Source organism: Perognathus longimembris, chromosome 2 (genome assembly GCF_023159225.1).
Source record: "Perognathus longimembris pacificus isolate PPM17 chromosome 2, ASM2315922v1, whole genome shotgun sequence".
NCBI classification, from domain to species: Eukaryota; Metazoa; Chordata; class Mammalia; order Rodentia; family Heteromyidae; genus Perognathus; species Perognathus longimembris.
In genome coordinates this window covers 10,944,417-10,958,419 of record NC_063162.1, presented here as the reverse complement: position 1 = coordinate 10,958,419, position 14,003 = coordinate 10,944,417, and the positions used below count along the sequence as shown (strand labels likewise).

The 14,003-nt window shown below is 42.3% G+C and overlaps 1 protein-coding gene across 2 annotated transcripts in view; it reads right to left on the bottom strand.

Moving 5' to 3' along the window:
• The window catches only part of Shtn1 (shootin 1), a 96,339-nt gene extending 95,730 nt beyond the window's left edge, over positions 1-609 (bottom strand). The window contains exon 1 of one of the 2 annotated variants that reach the window (XM_048338164.1): positions 375-609. In XM_048338164.1, the coding sequence (XP_048194121.1) occupies positions 375-432 (58 nt within the window). In that variant the 5' untranslated portion in view covers positions 433-609. The remainder of the gene's footprint in view (positions 1-374) is intronic. The other variant, XM_048338163.1, reaches the window with a different exon arrangement.
• Positions 610-14,003: the final 13,394 nt, after the last annotated feature.

Sequence of the window (14,003 nt, the reverse complement as noted above, 5' to 3'; positions counted from 1 at the left end):
CCGCCCTGCGCCCGGCCCCACCCGCTCCTGCCGCGTGGAAAGGTGGGTGCGGGGCCTCCTCGTGGGAAGGAGAGGCTGCTAGGCCTCGGGGTGCGCGCCGATCGCTGGCAGGTTCCTTTCCCGGGCCCCCCCCCACCCCACCCCCGATCACCGCCGACCCAGGCGGGTAGCGGTCCTCCCCTCACCCGGTCCGACTCCCCGGGACCAGGCACCCACCCTCTGCCCTGGGCTCCCCGGGGCGCGCAGGGCGCACGCGGAGGGCGCTTCTCCTCCAGGCCGGTGGCGACCGCCGCAAGGCCACCTGCCGCCGCGCCCGGACGCCGTCCCGCCCCCGGGCCGCGGCTCCCACACCTGGCGCCCGCAGGCCCGCCTACCTTGCTCCTTCAGGCTGGTGATGAGCTGCAGCTGCTTCTCCTCGTCCGAGCTGTTCATTTTGGCGGGTGGGGCTGGGAATCAAAGGAAAGGAGGGAGCGGGCGAGGGGGACCCGGGGGAGGGGAAGGAAAAAGCGAGACGCCGGTGGCGTGCGGCGGCTCTACCCGGAAGTCGGGTTCGCTCCCGCTCCTCCTCCTCCTCCTCCTCCCCCTCCTCCTCCTCCTCCTCCTCCTCCTTCGGGCGCCGAGCGCGCGAGTGAGATCATCCCCACGCACCTACTCGCTCCGCGCCGCGCACCTGCGCCGCCCGCGCGCCCCGGGACGGGGCGGGGCCGGGAGCCCGGAGGGGCGGGGCCGCAGGGGCGCGGGAGGGGGGCGGCACCCGGGGCCCGTAGGCCCGCGAAGGGGCGCCCCGCTCTGGGTCTCCACCCTCCGACGCGGGGACGCGCGTGCAGAGAACCCCGCCTTTCGGTGCCTGTGGGAACCCCACCTAGGAGCCCCCTGAGAACCGCACGCGTGCACGCACACACACGTACACCACCCCAAATAATGCCGTGCTGGGACACGACCCGGGGTAAAGCTGGAAAGCGAGGTGCGCTCGGGGCCGCCCCTCTGCACCTCCCCGAGCACAGTGAAGACCCCAACAGGCCAGCACGGCCCGATTGCCCGCCCCCCTTGCGGCCGCCCAGCTCACCGTCCCCTCGCAGGTGGGGGGGTACAGGCCGGGCACGGATCCCCAGCACCCGCCGTGCCAGGTGGGAGGGGGCGGGGATGTGGGCCCGGCCACGCGAGCCCTGGGTCTGGAGGCCTGGGGCGGGGTCCTTCGCACCCCGTGGAAGGACCTCAGCTCTAGGGAGACTATCACTTCAGTCCCCGTGCCCAAGGTCACACGGGGCCCAGGGGCAGCAGAGCCCAGCAGTGCATTGCCCTTGCCCTCCCTCCCAACTGTCCTCCAAGCTGTTTAAACCCAGCTCTGGGGTGAAACCCCTCCCAGAAGGGAGAGAGAGAGGGGCCTGCCAGGTTCAAAGTCAGCTGCATTCCCAAACCCTACTACAGGGCTCACCACACATGCTAGCTGCCTCTCATAGCTCCTTCATCTTTTGAACTTTCATACCCATCCGTTAGAAATAACGCTGTTGTACCGTTTGTAAAGAAATGTTAAGATTTGTTATATAAAAAAAAAAATGATAAGCCAGGCCCAGAGAACCAAAGGTTGCATGTTTTCCCTCCTATGGGGAAGCTAGAATTAGCTTATATTAAGTAAACATATTAGGTGGTATGCAAGTGTATTCAAATGTATTAAATGAAATATGGTAGATTCAAGAGAGAACTCAAACACAGTGTACTTCCTTAGGAAGACAAAGTCAACGTTTAACAAAAAGAACACAAGGAAGTTAGTACTTTGAAAGGAGTGGGGTGGGGTCATGGGGAGCCTAATAATGAGGTATGAGGAGACAAATAAAGAGGAGGAGGGAGAAAGTTGTCAAGAATCCAATGTATATGCTACAAAATTAGGGAAAGAGTGGATTGGGAGGGATGGATAGGAATGTTGAAAGGGGTGATACTGATATAGATGCATTGTGTTCATAAACTGCTTTGTTAAACAGCAATCCCTTTATACAACTACTTAAAGATAAGAGTAAAAACAAACAAAAAGAACAGGAAGAGCTGGGCAAGGCATTAGTGGCTAACACCTGCCAGAGATCTGAGCATCAAAGTCCTGCAGTGAGTCTGGGCATGAAAGTCCATATGACTCTTATCTCCAATTAACCTGCAAAAGGTTGAAAGTAGGGCTGTGGCTCAAGTGGTAGAGCACCAGCCTTGAGCAGAAAAGCTAAGAGACAGGACCCAGGCCCTAAGTACACACACACACACACACACACACACACACACACACGAAGAATAACAGTACTTTTCCTCCAGGCCAAGTTAGAAGGATACACATGGAAGGAAAATGATCAAAACACCAAATAACAAAGTCAGCAGCTTTTTTTTTTAAGATTACAGTTTGGGGAAAAGAGTTCTGGTTGTTAATTATAACCTGAGACAGGCACAGGTTCTTCACACTGATCATTAAGCATCCAAGGTAAACCCAAAGTGAATTAGATACACTGGGGTCCCTAAGGTCTCAGATAGGCCAAGGCTTACACTTCCCTCAGTCCTGTGCTGTGTCCCTCTCTAGAACAAATGGACAAGGAAGGAGGCAACAAAGCAAAAAGAGGCTGGCATTTTGGCAAGTCCTGTAATGGGTATCTGGTATTCATTACTACAAACTAATTCAAAATAAATTGGGGGGGGGGGAGTTGCACTGCTTTCTCCTTTTCCAACATGGCAATATAATATTTTAATGTGCATGATTTAGAGAGCCAATGCGCTGGTACTTCTAAATGGAGAGAATTAAAAAATTTGACACTTGAAAAATCACTTTAGCAGGAGGTTTTTGTATGCTATCCTCTCTCTGGTGTTTCTAAGATAATTCAAAATACTTGCAGATCAACTGCCATGAAGATCCAGGAGATGATCACACGGTCTTTACCCCGGGTTGCATTTTAGCCCTCAGAGTTGAAGAAGTCCTGGAAATATGAAGCAATTCATACTCTACTATGTGAAAATATCAACAGATGCTGCCACCAGGTATTCTGTATGTAGAGAAATCACTTGGTTCCAGAAAGAAAAAAATAAAGTTGATTGGGGTGACATGCCATGGCCATCTAGCCTTTGTAGTTCAGTCTGGGACAGCCACCCTAACTCTGGATAATGGGAGGAGCCAGCCCCATGCAAACACAGGTAATTACAAGTATATTCTTCTTGCTACCCAGTTTAAGCAGTGTCCACTCGAAACCTGGGTTCGCTCACAAAGTTCCACTGATTTGACTGTCCCTCCATGATACTGTAGTTGCACAGTATCTTTGGAATTTAAGAAAGAGTTACCCAGTTTGGACTCAAGCAAGAAAGAGTTTTGGTTCCACAATGAATTGCAGCCTCCTGATATGGATCTCATATAACCTCCTTGAAATTAAGACAGCCACCTGAAACACAATACTGCATTATCCTGAGGGCATGGTATGAATTATTAGGATGGCAATTAGTCACTTACCCCAGGTACAAAGTTCCCATTACATAATGGTTTATTCATAGGATATGAATATTGATGGAAAGGATAGACATGATATAATTAGTTTTTGTTCTGTTGAATAATACACAGAGGGAATTATGTTGCAAGCATCATGTTGGAGCCATGATTAACCTCCAAACATTGTGTAATTCAAAACTTTAAAATGTGTTTTTGACCTGTATACATATACATGTATATGTGTACACACACATATATATCCATATATAGTATAGAGAGAGAAGGGTTGAGACTTTCTTAAAAATGTGAACAGTGGACAAATACAGTCATAATATTCAATGTATATATGTGAAAATGCAGCTAGATAAATTGAGAAGAGGGGAGGGATGGAATTGGGAGAGATGAGAACCATGAAAGCGGGGACATGGAACAAGATGCTTGGTACTCATACACTGACATGATGAATTTGCAAAACTACTTAAAGGTAATTTTGAAAAAGCCAAAAATTAAATGAAACATATACTTATCCATACAACCCAGGTATTTCATACCAATATATTTATCTCCATACACTGAAAACGGTATACAAATGCTTGAAGAACACTTTATTTATAATCACCAATAACTGGAAGATCTCCCTTAACAGGTGAGTGAATCAGTACATTATGGTATATCTATAAATATACACATCAAAGAAGAATGAGCTACTGATTCATGCAACAGGGCAAATAGATCTTAAATACGTTTTGTTAAATTTAATAATCCAGGTCCATTAAAATTCTGAACAAAGATTCCAGGTCCAGAAGGCTATGTAGTACATGGGTTAGCTTCTGTACTATCACAAAGAGGTAAACGCATTGGGGTGGGAAACAGAAGAGTGCTAGCTGGTATTAAGGGAAATGAGGACGATGGAAAAAGGCTACATGAGGGAATTCAGGGGGTGACAAACCTGCTCTGCTCAGTATCTGGGTGGTACACACATAACTCTATACATTTTTCAAGGTCTGAAGTAGTAGATACTTCAAAAGCAGGACTTCATACAAACATAAGTCAGCCATAATAGGAGAATGACAGGATGGAATGACAATGTAACCATTTTACTAATAAATGACATTACCTCCCTCAAGGGGAGAGGGAAAGGACCTGACTTAAGTAACTTAAGATAATAACATTTTGATTGGATGGTATAAGGCTAAAGATAAAAGAAACTGTGCATAAACACTATTTGACAAATTTACCTCACACAGGAATATTGATTTGCAATTCTGAAACCACTCTCCAGGTATAGCAGTGTTGAATAAATAAGTCAATAAACTGTAGATGACCGGAGACAGATTTCTCACTGTTAGGAAAATGACTTAAAATCACTTCTGCTGCAACATGTCTTACGTGTCCTTAAAACTCACCACACCATGCAAAACTGCACAGTAAAAACCACAGGTGTCGTGGGAAAAAAGAGACGACGAGCAGAGCACTCCAACTCTTCTTCAATGACACTGTTTTTTTTCTCCAAAGGTAGAACCTAATTTTAAAAAACAGTAGTATAGATTTACATGAGTAAAATTATTAAAATGCACAAGGCTATAAGATGTTTTGCATTTTCGCTTTTAAAAAACATGATGGTTTTGTCTGTGGATGTAAACATCCCATTGGCTGTTGTAGAAAAATGGTGGAAGAAGGGCTCCCTGGAATCTGATGGAGAAGGTATGTCCCAATGGTGGCTGGCGTGGCTTGTGCCCACCATGTGGCAGTTCTTTTACACTCTCACCAGCACTGAGTTCTAACCCAAATAGCCACAAAGCTACACAGGTAGGAATAAAGGATTAGGTAGAGCTGGTTGCCATTCGCTCACACCCACAATCCTAGCTACTCTGAAGGCTGAGATCTAAGGGTCATGGTTCAAAGCCAGTCCAGACAGGAAAGTCTAGGAAACTCATCTCTAATGAACAAGCAAAAAGCCAGAAGTGAAGTTGTGGTTCAAGTGGTAGAGTGCTGTCCTTGAGCAAAAAAGCTCAAGGACAGCGCCCCAACATTCACACACACACACACACACACACACACAGAGAGAGAGAGAGAGAGAGAGAGAGAGAGAGAGAAACAGAGAGAGAGAGGAGTATTGTGCCAGTATTAATTTCTTGGACAAATGGACTATAGTTACATACTCAGTGGGATGGGCGAATACACAAGTTCTAGGTATACCCTGGGCTATCATTACAACTTGCCTTTGAATCTAAAATTATTTCAGGATAAGTTAAAAGTCACTTGGCATTTGCCCTAGTAACAATAAAAATTAAAATCTATATTATTATCATAATAGGTTCAGAAAAAATAAAAATGCTCAAGACCAACCCAGATTTAAAATTAAAAGAAAAAACCCTCAGCAAACTAGCAGTAGAAGTTCTTTAATATGATGAAAAACAGCTATTAAAAAAAAAAACAAGGGGCTGGGGATATGGCCTAGTGGCAAGAGTGCTTGCCTTGTATACATGAGGCCCTGGGTTCAATTCCCCAGCACCACATATGCAGAAAACGGCCAGAAGTGGCGCTGTGGCTCAAGTGGCAGAGTGCTAGCCTTGAGCAAAAAGAAGCCAGGGACAGTGCTCAGGCCCTGAGTCTAAGCCCCAGGACTGGCCAAAAAAAAAAAAAAAAAAAAAAAAAAACAAGCTGGGATGTAGCTCAGTGGCAAAATGATCATAGAGAAAGCTGTCTCACACGCTTTCCTTCCCCTGGGGAATCCTCAGATCTCAGCCTCCTGAGTAGCTAGGAGTAAGGAGTAAGCCACTAGCACCTGGCTAAGAGGGACTTAAAAGAATTGTTATTATAAAGGTGATGTCCAGAAGGGTTACAGTTACATAAATTAAGTAAAAGAGTACATTTCTTTTTGGACAATACCACCCCTTTCCTCTTACTCCCAATTTTTCCCTCCCATCCCCCACAAGAGAGACTTTGTAATGGACAGAAAAACAGAATAAAAACCATGTACATATAAGAAACAGAAGAAGAAGAAGAAGAAGAAGAAGAAGAAGAAGAAGAAGAAGAAGAAGAAGAAGAAGAAGAAGAAGAAGAGAAATTCAAATATATCTCAATGTTATGAAAATTACACGGTTCTCCAGGGATAGTTTAACTCTAGAATCATGTGATCAGCTTATTGTTCACATGTCAACTTGAAAATTGATTTTTGAAACTATTTGTAAGCTATAAAATTAGTATTTTGGATTCTTTTCTTGTTCAAGTCTATTTAAAAGTAAGCCATTTCCTATCTACCAACCCATGTACTCTATTCAAGGATAAGTTACTATGTCTCACAAGTATCAATGTGGAAAGGCATGTAACTATATGCATACTTTTATACACATGGGTTCATTTATACTCAACTATAATCTGCTTTTTCACTTCCTAATACACTTTGGAGGCCTTTCTACATGGCCATGTAAACTTACCTTATTTTTAAAAGCTACATAATGTTCTGGTGTATGTATGTGCATTACTTACCTATTCTGCTACATAAAAAGTTTACAGATATTGAAAAAAGAGACTGTGAAACTGAGTAAAATAAACTATAAAAATATTGATAATAATAATGCAATGTGTATTATCTGAGTAAGACATTCCATGTTAGATTTCTTCCTCAAAACTGCAATAAGTACATGATGTACAGCATCCATTCTTGAGACTGTACTGAGTATTTTCTACATCAATTTGAAGTCAAAGAAGTAATTTAGTGGGGAGCCTATAAGTACTCAAATAACAGGGCCAAAAGCATTACAGCTTAGAATATTTTTCTGACATAACAGAGTAGAAACATCAGAATTGAAAAATATACCTCTAAAATCCTTCTTGAAAAGCTGGACACAGGGTGCCAAAACATCTATGAAGAGGTGAAAAGAATAGTCAAAATATTTTGATGGTAATGCCTAACAAGGAGAAAAAAAACATGAAATCTCATTGCTTTATAACATTTTTTAATGGAAGCTCAAATTTTGAGATTAACTAAAATGCTAAGAAAATAGAATTCCTCTGAATGACTCATGTCACTTACAAATTTGGCTAAGATTCAGAATCTAATGTATATATGCATGCAGAGAAAGAGAGAGCATAAGAGCAAGTGTTTAGATCATCATAGAGCAATTAATCATTTAAGTAAGATTAGCAAAGATATATTGACATCTTCCAAAAAGCTTTTAAAATCCAGTTTTGAGGGACATTGGTACCTAGCCTATTCACAAGTCATAAAAATGTCTCATTTGCAAAGCAAACTGAAAGTTAGCAATATTCATTAGGAAGAGTCTTGGAGAACATGAATAGAGAGAGAAGAGTAACACAAACCCTAGAAATCCTCTTCTTTAAAGTGATGAGAAATTTGGCAAAAAAAAATTCAAAATAAACTTTTCGAAATTCTAAAAATAACCACTCAGGGGAACAGTATGGAAGTTCCTCAAAAAACTCAGCACAGACATACCCTATGACCCAGCCATACCACTCCTAGGCATCTATTCTGAACAACAGGATCCAGGATACCACAAAGACACCTGTACAACCATGTTTATCACTGCACAATTCACAATAGCCAAAATATGGAAACAACCCAGATACCCCACTACAGATGAATGGATCCCAAAAATGTGGTACCTGTACACAATGGAATACTATGCAGCAATTAGAAATGATAAAATAATGGCATTCGCAAGGAAATGGTCAGATCTTGAACAAATGTTGAGCAAGTCAAGCCTAGAACACAGAGAACAAAGGCGCATAGTCTCTCTGATATGTAGTTGTTAGAGGGAGTGGGGTGGTAAGAACAGTAGAGATCATGTCCGTAAAATAACAAAATTCTTTTCAAATGGTATTTCCACATGTTTTGGTCAGCGACTTTACATTATGTCTCTAAAACCAAACAATTACTAAATAAACATTAAAAAAAAAAGTCCAGGATAGACCTATCAGAGGATCACAAGAGCTTAACAGCTATGTACATATGATTATATAAGACAAGGCTAAGCAAAATGCACTCCAAGAGATGGACACAGGAGGATTTTATTGCTGTCATTGTGCTTAATGTACTAAGTGAATTTCTTTTTGCATACCCCCTGTGGTCACTGTATATGATTTTGGTACACTGGATATTGTATATATGCTTATCTGAACTAGGGAAAGGAAAGGAAAATGAGGGAGGGTGTAACAAATATGACAAGAAACATACTCACTACCTTATTATGTAACTGTGCCCCCTCTGTACATCACCTGGTCAATAAAATTTAATTAAAAAATAAACTCTAAAAATAATCCAAAGGATATATCAACCTGATGGGCATTTGCTTAGAAAAACGACTGAATCTTGGTAATAACAATGAGCTTTGTGGCATTTCAATTTATATTCCACCATCCCTCTCTCTCCACCCCCACATTACCAGTTAAAACCTACAGCCCTGCAATCTCAGTGAGAACAGCTGCCTAAGCTGTCTCCATGGGGTTTGAACGCCTCCCTTTCAGATACTTCTGGAAGTGCCCATTCTAGGCACTTCTCATTTGATCTGTCTGGCCAATACTTGGAAAATCCCACTCACCGGCTTATTTTTGTCCCATCTCAAGAGTTCATCTGATGTCAACAGTCTTTTCATAGCAGTATTTTCTGAGAACCATCAACAGCAACTGAGGCTACAAAACAGTTGAGGTAACCAACAAGCCAACCAGCACAGAAGAAAAGACAGGAATGAGGGGTCCATAGGGATGTTAAAAACAGATACATTCCTAGCCGTCTAGAAGGCCATATGTGTGAACAGAGCAGTGCACAGGACCAGGAAACACAGGAGAAGCCCCTAAGCCTCCAAACCAAGCTGGGAGACGTATTGGTTTAAGTCACTTAAATAAATCTGGGCAATTATTAGCTAGCCAAGGCAACTTCAAGAACCACACACAATGAAGACTATGTCCTTTACAGAAATAAAGTCATTAAAGAAACAAGGCCAATAACTATGAATAATGATGGTAATAATAATAAATCTTAGGAAAGAAGGACAAAATCAATTTCTAAAGTTGGCACACTGTATTATTTAAATATCCAAATCTCAGCAAAAAGTCACAAGATGGACAAATAAGTATGAAAATATAACACACACACACACACACACACACACACACACACACACACACACTGAAAAAGCAGTCACAGACAGTGCTCCTGAGAAAATGTAAATAGATTTTTTAAATCAGCAATTTAAAATATATTCAAGGTACTAAAGAATATCATGTCAAAAGACATGCATAGCCAGGTGCCAGTGCCTCACACTTGTAATCCCTGCTACCCAGGAGGCAGTTTGAGGATCACAGTTCAAAGCCAGCCAGGGCAGAAAAGTCTGAGCCTTAACTACAAAACTACAAAAAAAAAAAACCCAAAGTTGAAATTGTGGTTCAAATGGTAGAGTGCTATCCTTGTGCAAAAGAAGCTCAGAGACAGTGCCCAAGCCCTGAGTTCAAGCCCCAGGATAGGCACACATGCGCGTTTGTATGTACATGCACACACACACACACACACACACACACACACACAAACACAAGATATGCATACATCACCAAATATAGAATATCAACCAGGAGTCTAAATTCTACAAAGGACCAAATATAAATTCAGGGGTAAAAAATGGGGCTCAACTGCAGAGCAAAACTCTCAGAAGAAAGGATTAGAAGTCAACTGAGATTACAGAGTCTAAAGAGAGATTGCTAAAAAAAAAAAAAAAAGAATAAAAATGAGCAGGATGTCAAATCTGTGGGACCCTTACCAAGCATACCAGTAACCACACAGAGGGGAAGAAAAAAAGGTGCAAAAAAGAATATCTGAAGAAAGAATGGCAAGAAGGGCTGGGAATGTGGCTTAGCGGTAGAGTGCTTGCCTCGCATACATGAAGCCCTGGATTCGATTCCTCAGCATCATATATATAGAAAAAGCCAGAAGTGGCGCTGTGGCTCCAGTGGTGCTAGCCTTGAGCAAGAAGAAGCCAGGGACAGTGCTCAGGCCCTGAGTCCAAGCCCCAGGACTGGAAAAAAAAAAAAAGAAGAAGAAAGAAAAAAAAAGATAAAGAAAAAATGGCAAGAAAATTCTCCAAATTGGATGAGAAATACTAAGAGACTTAAAAAAAAAAACTCCTACTATGATAAACTCAGAAATCCTCACCTACATACATCATAATCAAACTGCCAAAAAACAAGAAGTCAAAGACAAACAGGAAATCTTGAAAGCAGCAAGAGAAAATCAATGCCTCATGGGAAAGGGAAAGAGAAAGAGATGCTCAGCAATATTAACAGCTGATTTCTCATTATGAACAATAGAGGTCAGATTCAATGGGGAGATGTCTCTAAGTCTCTAAGTACTGAATTGAAGACTATCAACCTTTATTACCATCAGAGTAAGATACTATGACAACAGGAAAGCCATTACCTAGGACTTCCTGGGCTCTCATAGCAAACTCCATCCTGGCCACAGGAACCTTGTTTTATGGTTAAAACATACCATGGCCCATTGTGCCTCAGGATACATGGACCCTTGTTCTGCCACGGAAACATACCTACCACACCACTGTGTGCATCCAGTTGTTGTGTCTGCTGCTGCCTGTGTCTGCCTCCTTCTGAGCCTAATATCCAACCTGTTTCCGGACACCTCTGAAGACAGTCACTCTCCTCCACAGAACCCTGGATGACTTGAAACCACCCTTTTTATTTCCTGTTTGCTTGTTTATGCTTGCCCCCAACCCCAACAGATTACAACCAACTGTGGACAAGGCCCTAAAAGGGGTGTCCATAGCCCAGCACATGAGCATCAATGCCATGGCCTAGCAATAGCTGGAACATAATTGGTTCTCAGAGAAAAAAAATCTGGAGGAATTAATAAATAAGTGACAGACCAATGGGGAGGAGAAGGGTAGGCGTATATAGTCATTATGTTCAGTGTACATATGTGAAAATGGAATTGTGTAAATTGAGGGGATGGGTGGGGTTGGGAACAATGGAAGAATGATGGGAGGGTGATACTGATGGAGATAGACTGCTTTTATAAACTGAGTTGTTGAACTGAAACCCCTTTGGATAGCTATTTAAAGATAGTAAATAAATAATAAAGAAATCTAAGAACGGTAACAACAAAGACCGTCAATCAAGAACTCTGTATCCAGCAAAATATCTCCCTTAAAAAAGAAATCCTTGAATGTAGCATATAAGAAGCTTGGAAGCTGTCATTCTAAACTAACCAATTAAAATATAGAGAAGCTAAAAATAGGGGCTGGGGATATGGCCTAGTGGCAAAAGTGCTTGCCTCATATACACGAAGTCCTGGGTTCTATTCCTCAGTACCACATATATAGAAAAGGCCAAAAGTGGTGCTGTGGCTCAAGTTGGCAAAGTGCTAGCTTTGAGCAAAAAAAAAAAAAAAGAAGCCAGGGATAGTACTCAGGCCCTGAGTTCAAGCCCAGGACTTGGCAGAGAGAGAGAGAGAGAGAGAGAGAGAGAGAGAGAGAGAGAGAGAAGCTAAAAATATTCAGACATGGCAGAAATCTAAATCTGGGGTCACTACAGCAAACACTCATAAAATTACTGAGAGAAAGGTAGGTACAATACACTGTGTAAAAAATGAACTATGTGGGCTGGGGATATAGCCTAGTGGCAAAGAGTGCCTGCCTCGGATACACGAGGCCCTAGGTTCGATTCCCCAGCACCACATATACAGAAAACGGCCAGAAGCGGCGCTGTGGCTCAAGTGGCGGAGTGCTAGCCTTGAGCGGGAAGAAGCCAGGGACAGTGCTCAGGCCCTGAGTCCAAGGCCCAGGACTGGCCAAAAAAAAAAAAAAAATGAACTATGTAACTTAGGGGCAGGGATGGGAGGGGGGAAATGAAGGAAGGGGTGACATTGTCCAAGAAGCATAGTACTCATAGCTTGATTTATGGAATTGCACCCCTTTGTACAACTTCTTAATAATAACAAAGTTGGGCACTTTGGGCTCATATCTGTAATACTAGCTGCTACTGAGGAAGCTGAGACCTGATCTGAGGACTGAGGTTCAAAGCCAGCCAGAGCAGGAAAGCCCATCAGACACTTATCTTCAATAAACTAATTAAAACAATTCAGAAGTAGAGCTATGGCCTAAGGGGTAAAAAAAAAAAGGCTCAGGGACAGCACCTGAGCCCTGAGTTCAAGCTCCACAAAATAATAATAAATGACAATGAAAGAAAGAGAGACAGACAGAAAGACAGGCAGGGAGGGAGGGAAAAATTACAACTTGCTGAGTATAAGCCAGGAACAAAAAGTAATGCTGAGGACAGTAGGTAGAGAAAACTTAAGTATAACTCATGAATGGAAACTTGGAACAAACATGCTAGATGTGGTAAAAGAGCCCAATGTTTTCACAGTAAAGACTGAAGAAAATTCCCCCTCATACTTCCACTAAAGGGAGAGAGAAAAGTAGTTGTTTTGAAATATATCCAGAACATTTGTGTAACATACCTAAGGCCTGGCCCTAGAGAAAGCATTTTATCAGAGCCAAAACCACTGTTGCTTTACCAGAGCTCCACTAGTTAGGAGAATGGAAATTCTCAACTTCAGCCTGTTCCTGTCTTCCACATTATCCCATTATCATCCCCTTGTAGTTTTTGATTTAGGAAAAGGAAATACCGAGCTTCAAACCTCTCTAGCCTTCTGTCTCACCAAAGAGGGTAAACTAAGAAACATGTATGAGGGCACAGGACAGGGACAGACTCACTAAAAATCTAAGGCCTAATAATAGGATCATGAGCTACTTACCATCTCCCCACACATTTCCACCACTTCTAAATTATATAGAGTTCCCATATAATAACAGAGATTACAACAGAACATATTCCACTTCTCAGACTTTATTTAAGGAGTTTTCAGAGAGGTACACAGACAGAGGAAATTGAAAAAAAACAACAACAAGGATATTAGAAGAAATCTTAACCTGTGACTTATACAGGTATGAAAAATAATAAAGCTAGCTTCTAGTTAGAGAAGCCTCATACTGTTTTTCGTTTTGGTCAGTTGTGGGGCTTGAAATCAGTACCGAGGTGCCCCCTCTGAGGTATTCTGATCAAGGCTAGCACTCTCTCACTTGAGCTACCGTGCCACTTCGGGTTTTTCTGGTGGTTAATTAGATATAAGCGGGTCATGGACTTTTCAAACCATGATCCTCAGCCTCCTGAGTAGCTAGGATTACAGGCATGAGCCATCAGCTCCTGGCACTAATTGCCTTTTATGTCACTTATTTTTTTAACTAGTACATCATTTCCAGCTTTGAACAAAAAACTACCAGGCATACTAAAAGACAAAAAAAAATTACAAACCTGAAAAAACAGAATAAGCATTACCAACATCTTCAGATTTTGCATTTATCAGGCTGAGAATTTAAAATAACTGCTTAATATGAAAAAGTAAATAACATACAAGGACAAGTGGATGAGATAGAAACACTAAGAATAAAATACGTCTAGAAGGAAAAATTAATGTACTAGAAATGAAGAATACCTGAGATGGCACTTATCTATAAGCTAGATGTACTGA